At 41.8% G+C, this 11,380-nt stretch overlaps 1 protein-coding gene across 1 annotated transcript in view; it reads right to left on the bottom strand.

Moving 5' to 3' along the window:
* Window positions 1-11,380, bottom strand: part of Rap1b (RAP1B, member of RAS oncogene family) — a 31,309-nt gene that overhangs the window by 2,296 nt on the left and 17,633 nt on the right. The window contains exons 2-7 of the mRNA XM_021204912.1: window positions 8,352-8,432; window positions 6,576-6,644; window positions 5,243-5,299; window positions 4,128-4,268; window positions 1,947-2,090; window positions 883-999 (exon numbers count right to left, since the gene is read on the bottom strand). Coding sequence (XP_021060571.1) covers window positions 913-999; window positions 1,947-2,090; window positions 4,128-4,268; window positions 5,243-5,299; window positions 6,576-6,644; window positions 8,352-8,408 — 555 coding nt within the window. The 5' untranslated portion in view covers window positions 8,409-8,432 and the 3' untranslated portion in view covers window positions 883-912. The remainder of the gene's footprint in view (window positions 1-882; window positions 1,000-1,946; window positions 2,091-4,127; window positions 4,269-5,242; window positions 5,300-6,575; window positions 6,645-8,351; window positions 8,433-11,380) is intronic.

Below are 11,380 nucleotides of genomic sequence, written 5' to 3'. Positions count from 1 at the left end.
GACACTCCAGAAGAGGGAGTCAGATCTTGTTAAGGATGGTTGTGAGCCACCATGTGGTTGCTGGGATTTGAACTCTGCACCTTTGGAAGAGCAGTCAGGTGCTCTTACCCGCTGAGCCATCTCACCAGCCCCCTTCCTTTGTTTTTTTAAATTTTATTTTTTGAGACAGGGTCTCTCTGTGTAGGCCTGGCTGTCCTGAAACTCAGAGATCTGACTCCCTCCGCTCTCCAAGTGCTGGGATTAAAACTGTGCCCAGCGCCCCCTCCCCAAGTGCCCTTCATCTCCCTTTGGTTCTCCTCCGCTGAGTGAGGACCCTTCTTCCTCCAGCACTGCCTTCTTGTACCTCACAGCTCAGCGCTTCACACTCTGACAGACTTGCCCTAAGTTCCGATTTAATGGCAGCTGGTGCCGTTGTCTGCCTTTCAGAGCCCACTGCAGCACAGCAATGAGCATGGACTCAGAAGCTGGACAATCTGCTGAACCCTGGCTCTGCCTGGGGCACTAACTGCAGGGCTTGGCATTGGTTACCATCCTGATCCTAGAGGTAAGCAGAGAGCCTGGTTTGTGCCTGTCAGTTGCAACTGTAACGCAGGAATAGCGAGTTCTTGCCTTGTCCTCCTGAGTGAGTAGAGATCACAAGCCCTTGTCTCCCTCTCCTATTGTGTCTAATTATCTAAATATAACTAAGAGGGATGAGAGGGTTGGGATCAGAAGCTTCAGGGACCCCAGGATAGAAGCGTGTGCTGAACAACCAAGTCCACTCCTGCGAAGCCCCTCCCTTCTGATGAGTATGTAAAATCTGGGTTCCCAGGATTTCTACACGGAGTCCTGATTTCTATCTGTAAGGATTAAACATCATTTAGTGAGAAGAACGTAACATACCTGGCTCAGAGCTACAATGCATTCAGTACATTAAAGCAGCTGACATGATGACTTTTTGCGGGCCTTCCCAGGCACTGGAGTTTTTCTGTTAATTTGCCGCACTAGGTCATAAAAGATCTGCAAACACATTATTATTATTATTATTACCACCACCACTTGTTTTAATAAGGGAAAACAAACTCAAAAAAAAAACAAACAAACAAAAAACAAAAATGAAACAGAAACAAAAACTCCTGGCAATTCCCACAGCTCTAAGGAATCTCCAAGTGCTCTTTTGCAGAACGAATGTAAAGCGAGTGTTCTTATAAGTACCAAGTTTTGTTTTTTGTTTTTTTTTTTTTTTAGAAAATTAAAACCATTTCTATACAAGTAAGAGCTGAAGAATTCTACTTAATTCAGGTAAGTTTCCTACAACAAAAAAGCCGTTCCTGTCTCATGGCTTTGTTGTGTGCCTTTTGTGCCTTTGCTCTATCTATGGGGCAACACCTACTTCAAGGGCCACACTATCTTTCTGAGTTTCAGCCTTTATATAAACTCTCTCAAATACTCGATGAAATTAATGGTTTCTAAAACTGGCCTTCTGCCTAACTTTCCCTTAAACCAACATATTGTTACTCATTTGCATGCATATGCCGGACAAGTTTTTTTTAATTAATTAATTAATTAATTAATTTTTAGAGGCAAGGTTTTTCAGTATAGTCCCAGCTATTTTGGAATTCGCTTGGTAGACCAGGCTGGCCTCCAACTCAGAGATCCACCCACTTCAGCCTTCTGAATGCTGGTATTTAAGGCACGTGCCACTACCATCTGGCAAAAAATTATTATTTTTATGTGTGTGTTTGGGTCATGAGTTTATGTGCACAATGAACATGCAGGCTCCCAGTGACATCAGAAGAGGGTGCTTGGCCTCCAGGTGGTTATGAGTCACCACATCAGTCCTGGGAACTAACCCCAGATTCTCAGAACAGTAAGGTCCTCAGTGCTCAACCACCTCCCCAGCCTCTCCATTAATTTAAGATGCTACATCGAGTCTAAAAAGCTATTCTAAGTACACATGCACATACCTCATTAACATTTATTTTGGACTTTGCAGAGGATTCTAAGAATGCACAGTTGTTCCACTGTCTTGCTAGGTTCTGACCTTGTTCCTTTCCTACAACTCTTTCATCTTCCAAGTCGCATTTATTACCAACCAGAATCATTGGAACCTGCGAAGACAGTCATGAGGGTAAAAACACAATTATACAAAGATGACCCAAGTACTTTTGTAAAGTGCTTACAAAAGAGGGAAAATTCATATCACAGTGGACCCAATCACAGTAATCAAAAAAACCTTTTTAACAGGAAGTACAAAGGGTGTTACCATGAAAAGCTGGCAGATTTCAACACTTCAAAATGTTTAAGGGTGTGAACCAACTTCATGTTTTTTGGTTTCTGACACGCGTTTAATGAATTACACAATACAAAAAGGAGAAATTAAGAAGGTCCCTAAAGCAGAAACTTCAGCTTCTCATGGTCCTAAATGTAACCTCTCATTTCATAGTCTATGATGAAATAAATCAATTTAGTAAAAATAAATTAATGGCCTCTCAAGTTTGGATATATCTAATGTTTGTAATTTTAAGAGTAGTAGGGGAAAGTAATGCAAACCACTACTAGTGGCCATTAACATTTTTTTTTTTTGTTTTTTGGCCCTGGCTATCCTGGAACTCACTTTGTAGACCAGGCTGGCCTTGAACTCAGAAATCCGCCTGCCTCTGCCTCCCAAGTGCTGGGATTAAAGGTGTGCACCACCATGCCCAGCAACATTTAAAAAAAATTTTTTTTCTAAAAAAATTCAAATAAGGAAAATAAGAATTTAGGCTTGTAAAGGAGATTAAAAGAGATTTTTAAATAAACAATAATGCACGGAAAACAAAACCTCCCAGAATCTCAGTTACAGAAAATGACAGCGTCCACCATGAAAGCTCTCAGGATAGTAGTTCACCTGACTCTATGACTGGTTTTCTCCCCCCACCCCCTCTCTGTTTTGTGTTTTATGTTTTGTGTTTTGTTTTTTTAAGGTAAGAGTCTCACTATATAGCTCTGGCTGTCCAGGAACTTGCTAGGAATAAGTGCACATCCGCCCACCCAGTGCTACAATGGTCATTAAAAAAGTGTGGTGCTCACATCCGCAGCAGCATCACCAACAAACTTGTCAGAAAGGCAAATTCTCAGGCCCTATACTAGCCTCGTGAGTCAAAGGTTCTGTAGCAATTCCTACTGTAATTTTGATATAAAATCACACAAACTTAAGAACCAATGCCACAGGTAATGAGGAATTAAAGCCACCATTGTGAAATCTATAGATTTTAGCATCCATTACACTTCACTCTGCAGGAACACCTAAATCTAATTTAGTTTTAGAATTGAACATATTGGTTGTTTGCCTTTACCAATATGTTTCTTTCCAATATAGAGATACAATATAGGCATACGGTCATAGATAGATGTGGCTAGGTCTTACTTTCAAAGCATTATACCCATCAACCCAGCACTTGGGGTAAGAAGGTAGGAGGCTCACTCCAAGTTCAAGGCCAGCCTGGGCTATAGGGAGAATCTGTTAAAGTCTACCGTGAATGTGGCCACACACAGCTTTCTCTCCCACATCCCTGTTGTCTCCCCACATACTCATGGTCTAGAAATAGATATACAAAGCCAGGAGGTGGTAATTCTAGTGTGGGGAGGTAAAACAGGAGAGCCTGCCCAAGCAGCAAACATTTAAACTGCTTTAAAAAAAAAAGCAGGAACAAAAAAAAAATAAAGGAAAGCTGGGTGGTGGTCTCTTCAATCCCAGCACTTGGGAGGCTGAGGCAGACAAATCTCTGAGTTCAAGGCCAGCCTGGTCTACAGAGTGAGTTCCTGGACAGCCAGGGATGCACAGAGAAACCCTGTCTCAAAAAAAAACCCTAATTAAGTTGAGAGAATATTTAAATTTTAAAACTGATTAACTAGGTTTGGAATAAACATAAGTCTTCTTTAATAAGTCTGCTTATTTTTTTTTTTTTTTAAAAAAAGATTTATTTATTTATTCTATGTAAGTACACTGTAGCTGACTTCAGACACTCCAGAAGAGGGCTTCAGATCTTGTTACAGATGGTTGTGAGCCACCATATGGTTGCTGGGATTTGAACTTGGGACCTTGGGAAGAGCAGTCGGTGCTCTTATCCACTGAGCCATCTCACCAGCCCACTAAGTCTGCTTACATCATCAGTGTCTTTAACCCGCAGAATCTGCTCTCTTAGATCTTGTAAGTCATTAAATGTCGACTGTGCTGTGATGGAGTAAACCAGAGCAAAGCCTTGTCCGTTCTTCATGTACAGGTCCCTCATGGCTGTGAACTGCTCCTGTGGTGGAAGGGTACAAGATACCAAATTATATAATCATCATGTAACACTTCTTAAAACTATATATAGTAGCAAGATACTGCTTGAAAAATTGTATTAGTAAAATTTTACCACAGATGTACATACAACAAATGTTCAACTGGAACAGAAACACAGTGTCTCTAAGAGCAACTTTAACCTCCCATCAAGTGTTGAGCACCCCAGTCTTATCCCAGGGGTACAGCATGACACAGCCATCATTCTGTGGGACTGTCTGCATGGAAATTTGTATCTTACTCTATTTTCTACACTTCTTCACTAGGGGGTGGGCATTTATGGAGAACTATGTGTCTGACAGTTTTGTACCCAGAATCCTTCCCTTACTTTTGAATACCTACAAATCTAATTGGTTGTTATGGTCTCAATGACTGAATAGTCCCAAAGGCTTCATATGCCAAAATTTAAGCCTCATTCTGAGGTATCCACAGGGCAGAGACTTAATCCCATGGACGTCAAGAGGTAAGGCCTTTGGGAAGCAATTAGGAGTCAAGCTGTTAGGTGGAACAGGCTTATTATAGAGGGGGAGAGACAGGGATGCATGTTCCTGTGCCTTGCCACCTGTTACACACTGCCTTGAGGTTCTGTCAGGAACATAAGCCATCACCAGACTCAGTTGCACCTCCAGAATAAAATAAAACATATCTACATTTACAGAGCTAGTTGGCTATGGCATTTCATTACAGTAACAAAATTGACAGTTAGGTCAAGGCTCGTCTGAGGACAGCTACCAAACAACAATTCATAGCATCAAAGACTAAATGTGCACCACGCAATGTCAACATCATCTGGAATATATAGTAAGACTATCTTAAATGGACTAGTACAACCACTCTAGCATTTAAAACATTTGTTATTGGTATATTACATTTAGAAAGTGCAACATTTAAAAACTAGTACTATACACTGCATATTTTTGATAATTTTACTTTACATACCGTTCCTGCAGTATCCAAGATTTCTAGCATACACTGCTGTGCATCTACTTCAACTTGCTAAAGAAAAAAATAATGAAAATATTCCTTTATTTTTAATGCATGCAAAACTACTTTAAAATATCCACAACAGTAAGACGCACAACAGATAAAAAGTTATGGGATCTTTACAGGGTAATATCAAACAATACTTAAAAACTACATAAGTCACCATGGCAGTTTTTAGTAAGAATGGCCCGATAGTTTAAGGCATATGAACACGTGGCTCCCACTTGGTGCTGCTGCCTGGGAGGTCTAGGAGTGGCAGAAGTGTACTCCCGAGGCCCGTGTGCTCACTCACTCTGCTCTCTGCTGCCACGATGGACCCATAGGCCCAAACACACGCTTCCTTCTTTACGCTCCTGTTCAGAGTGTTTTACCACAGCAATAGAAAAAAAAGGACCACAGGCTTCACAGCAGCCCAAATTCTAGCCAGGGCCAACTGTGCCCAGTGTCACTCCACAATGGGGCTCAGCACTGACTCTGGGATAGAAATGTCTTCACAATAGCCAAGTAGGAAAGCAAGACTTCAGCAGTGCAGTGTGACTGCCGGTCAGCCTTCCATAACCCTCTGGGATGCCTTTATTTCTCTGGTTACTCTATTGTCTCATCACACTGGAACATAATTTCTGGAAGCAAGGAAGCAGTGTTACAACAATGAAATAAAGTGCAGATCCGTGTTTTCCCTTCTAACATTTTCTAGGAATAAAATTTATTTAGAATTAGTTACAGAAGGAAAAGACTTCTGCCTCACAGCGGGGCTGCAGGACGGTGTTTCTAGGTTTGTAGTAGGCAAGTGGCAAAACGGAAATGCAGACCTTCATAAGAGGAGGGCCAGGTGCTTCAGAAGTAAGTCTGTCTGCACACGGTTGTATTAACATGTGCTGTGCTAGCAAACACCAGGACTCACTTTTCTGCTGCAGCAGGATGAGTCAAGGAGGGGTTAAGTAGCGAGGATGGGACGTCCACTGGAGGCTGCCTCCAGAAGAGTGAGTGAACTGAAGGCTATCAGTCTTTCCAGTGAGTGGGGCCTGGGAACATGGGCCTGCTGCATGAAGTGACACTCAAGTCACAATTCTGAGGTCAGAATAAACGTAAACGTTCTACAAACTTGTGTGTATAAATGCTTATGAATTGCTGACGGTGGTAGGCAAGCAATGACAAGAGATAGCACATGAATTTTCCACTAACAAACATCTTTTCATTTTAATTTATATAAAACATTGGATAATTAGAAACTAAAAAATAAGTCTTTACATCTGTATTAAAGCCAAAAGGCCTTTAAAAAGTAGCATACCTTTCTGTAGGAATCTTCTATCGTAGGATCATATTTTTCAACAAAAATTCCTTGAACAAACTGTACAGTCTGGGAAAAAATTAAAACAACACTATATTCCAAAAAGAAGAACACATCTGAGTCTGTAAACTTTTCTTATATTTATTTTTTGAGACAGGGTCTCACCATGTATCTCAGGCTAATCTGGAACTCAATACGCAGAACACCCTGGCCTGGAGCTTGCAGTGACCCTCTGGCCTCTCCTACCCAAGTGCTGGATTATGGGTCTGCACCACTATGCTCTGTTTAAATCTGTAGTTTTAAATTACAGTTAACTATTTGTATCTGCGGGTTCCATAACCAACTATGGATTAAAAATATTTCAGGGTAAGGACAAACCAGACCATGTGTGCACTGATCATATAAAGTTTGTCACTGTTAACTATACAGTGTTAATAACTACTCACTACACATATATACAGTGAATCAAATAGCATTTGTGTAGTGTTGGCACTGCAATTTTAACCCATAAACACAGTCAACACATCTTCCCATTACTGCAGAAACAAACAAAAAAGCAAATGAATATTATATCCACTTCTCAGTTTGGTCTAAGGATGGTCAAATTCTACACAGGTGGTCTTTTTGTTTGTTTTGCTTTTGAGACAGGATTTCTTTGTGTAGCCTTGCTGTCAAGGACCTCACTCTGGAGACCAGGTGGCCTTGAACTCCTATAGCTCCACCTTCCTCTGCCTCCCGAGTGCTGGAACTAAAGGCATGCACCACCATGCATAGCTTTAGGTGGCCATTTTAAATGACCAAGTAAAATGGTTTATCTTATTAGCAGTAAAGAGAAAGTCAATCTATGTTTGTTTTGAAACACAGTCCCATGCAGGCCCGGCTGGCCATTAACCCTGGCTCTCCCCCGCCTCACGTGCTGAGCTTGCAGGGGTACACCACCACTCTCCTCTTCATCTGTGTTCTTGTGCTTCTTTGCTAAATTCTGATTTACTTAAGCTAACTGTCTGTCTTCTCCATTCTTTAACCCTCATCACGTCAAACTGTTTCTTCTAAAGCTAATCCTTGCTAGGGAAAATATGCCCATTAAAACAATACAAAACTAGATAGACAAAGGCTTGAAAAAAAAGACTAATTGCAAATATATATATATATATATATATATACCTACTTACAAATAAAAAACCCTTAATTTCTCTATATTGCACTAACAGGCAAATATAAACACATGTGTAGGCTGCTACTCTCTGGAAAGCTTAAACTTAATTCTCATATAACATAAATGCTACCCATCCAGATACACCCAATAACTGTCTAAAATTACAAGAAAAATCTTATATGTCTTGTAAAGTTGTGGGAGCTTACCTAAAGTAGACCAAGACAAATAAGCAAAAGTGTATCTTACAAGAGCTGGGCGTGGTGTACACACCTCTAATTCCAGTACAAGAGAAGACTGTCACACAGTTAGGGCCAGTCTAGTGTACTCGGAAACAACTGTCTCAGGAAACAAAAACCATAAACAAAAGCCGAGCTGTGGCTTGGCTGGAATGCTCTGCCCACTGAGGGAAGCCCTGGGTTCTAACCTCATCACTACAGAAATGGATTTGGCCTTTAAAGCTGCAACCTCAGTCAGCATTCCCAGAATTATGTAAAGGCAGAAGTAGAAATTCAAAGTCAAGATTTCCATTTGACTACTAAATATGAGAACAAAACAAAAGCTACCTCAGTAGAAAAGACCATCGTGAAGTGAAAAGCTTCCGCTGAGCAGGAATGACTTACCAGGGCCGACTTCCCAACGCCTCCGGAGCCAAGCACGACCAGCTTATATTCACGCATGGTGCACACTGTCACACTTAGTACCTGGTTAAAGAAGAAGGAAAACAATCTTAAGTCTTGGTATTTATGTGCTTTTTGTAAGACAGTCAGACCAGCAGCTTTACATAAAATGATTATTAGACTAGACTCCCATGGGAGCACTATGAAAGTTTTCTACAAAGTTCGGTTAAAAGTGCGTGCTGGGGGCTGGTGAGATGGCTCAGTGGGTAAGAGCACCTGACTGCTCTTCCAAAGGTGCAGAGTTCAAATCTCAGCAACCACATGGTGGCTCACAACCATCCTTAACAAGATCTGACTCCCTCTTCTGGAGTGTCTGAAGACAGCTACAGTGAACTTACATATAATAAATAAATAAATTAAAAAAAAAAAAAAAAGTGCGTGCTGGCTTGGTATAGTGCTTGCTGTCGATGCCTTGGCAACCCGAGTCTGATAATCAATCCATGTAGAGGTGGAAGGCAACAGGCAAGTCCACAAAGCTATCCCGATAGTCACACGTGATGATGCACATGGTACATGTACTCATACATGCATGTCACACACATGCATAATAATAATGAGGGAAGATACAAAGAGTTACAGACAATACTTTTTAACTCCCTCTTTTTGGGGCAGAGAAGTATAGTAAATAGCTTATGGGCATGTGGCACCACTCTGTTTAGGTGACCCATATACCCTTCTTGACCTGCACCAGAAGGCACTAGCCACTGGGAGTTCTAAGACTCCCCCCACCCCAACTGTGAGCATCCAAAGACCCACAACATGCATCCAACTACAAGCATGCTCTCCACCACAAACAATGGGGTACGTTTCTAAATCTCCCCTAGCAAGTCTCAGGAAGCCCTGCTTCATGGACAGATAATAATCCTAGATCCATTAGGAATAGCATCAGAGGGCAGATCTGCCCTGAACTAGTTTTGGTACATTGTGCGGTAAGGCAAACTGTGCTCAGTGAACTTTTTAGAGAATTCCTAAATACCATCTTATGCCTATCCATAGCTGGGCATTGTATATGATTAAAACTGGATGCATCACGGGAAAGGCAGGGAGCAAAGCCTGCCAAGCAAAACAGAGACCCCACCCACTCCACAGCCTCATATTCCCTTTGCAGTCAAGCACCTCCTCTTCCACCAAGAGCCCCTAAGGCAAAGCCCGGGACAACGACCTGGAGCCCTGGGTCCTCCTAATTCAAAGCCTATTCATGTTTCTGCAGCACACCTGACCTGTACTATTGCTTTGCTTTCCCTCGCTAGTATGCAACCTCTGTGCACTTCCTTCAATCTTCTGATTAAGACCTAAGAATCTAGAAGCAAGCATTAATAATAATTTCAATTGGAATATCCAAGGGAAAAGGAGAAGAAAAAAAGAGGGTTGGAGTGGTGGCTGAGAAACATCACTAAGAGCGTTTTATGACTTACAAGCTAACATGACATACCTACCCCTCTTTTTTCAAACCATCTTAAGACAACCGGAAACAACCCTAACCACCTACAACTATCAACTGTAAGAAGTTGAGAACAGTCATATACTCAAGGAATAAAGGAAAATCCCTGTTCCCTGGGACAATGTTCTAGAAAAATGAGTGTGCCGGATAGGACTGGAAACATAGCATCCAGGCATGACGGTGCAGCCCTACAATCTCAGAACCCTGAAGACCCAGGCTTGAGGCTAACCTGAGCCACACTGCAAGATTCCAGCTCTACAGTTCTTCCATTCTTCAGTCCATGCTAACTTACTCTGGAAGTTTGCCAATCTTTAAGTTTCATAATTTCCCTCAAATCATAAAAGCATGCTCCGCCCAGGGGAGGCAGTTTTCTAGTATAGTTAGTTTTTTGCGAAAGTAACTAATAACTGCATGTTTAGTATTTCCTTCCTTCTCATGCTGAAGACCCTCACTTCAAAAAGCTCCCCAGGTCTAGCAGCACTGTTGGAGACTCTCACCTGACTCCTTGAGCTCATCTCTCTGACCTGCGGCAGGACTTGTAACCAAGTGGTCTATGGAGAAGGCAGCTGGCTTTCTGATTTGCACTGTGCGTGGTACCATTTGTCAACACTCTTTGATTCTTTGCTCATCTACGTGTTACAGAGAACACAGGCGAAAGGCCCCATAAGCTTTTCAAACTGGCCCACTGGGGACTGAAGATGAGTAACACCAACCATCAGTTCAGGCAAACATGAGGGACTGAGCTCAAACTTTACCTGGATCACCTATAAAACCCTGATGGTGACAATCATTTTATCAGTTTGTAACCATTTTGTCTTCTAATGGATATTTTGTCGGGGGAAACCTCACAATCTACTGGGAAACCTTTATTTTCCTGTTTGTTTTTTAGTGGTAGGGTCTCATTCCAGAACAGGATGGCCTTGAACTCGTGGTTATTCTCAGTTTCCTCAGTGCTGGGTGGGATTAGAGATGTATGTGCTAAAGGAAGACACTTATTTTTTTAAGTATAAGCACTGAAAACATTTTAATCTGTAGGAATACATTATATCCCGGGAAACATGTAGCTCTTAAGTATGAGGCTAAGCTCTGCCGCATGCCAACATCCAAGTGACCTACACCCTCATCAAGGTTTAAAGGATTTAATTATTACAAGGCACTTTTTCTTGACGGTGGTAGTACCTTCTTGTCATAAACATACCACCACAGCTATATTTCTGTCTGTCTCAGAAACGGGCTGCACACTTTAGGTAATCTGTTGAGACATGTTCTAGAACTTTAGCTATACCTACTTAACATAACTTAACTCACAAATGAAGGCAGTTAAAAGCATCAAGATAGGGGCTGCAAATAACCCAACATATTCTGAAAACTGAAACCTATTAAGAAATCTTCCGCCATGCAGTGGTGGCGCATGCCTTTAATCCCAGCAGAGGCAGAGGCAGAGGCAGAGAGGCAGAGAGGCAGAGAGGCAGAGAGGCAGAGAGGCAGAGAGGCAGAGAGGCAGAGGCAGGTGGATTTCTGAGTTCGAGGC

Source organism: Mus pahari, chromosome 9, assembly GCF_900095145.1.
Source record: "Mus pahari chromosome 9, PAHARI_EIJ_v1.1, whole genome shotgun sequence".
Lineage (NCBI taxonomy): Eukaryota > Metazoa > Chordata > Mammalia > Rodentia > Muridae > Mus > Mus pahari.
The sequence above is the reverse complement of the archived record's forward strand: the minus strand, read 5'-3'. Positions and strand labels throughout refer to the sequence as shown.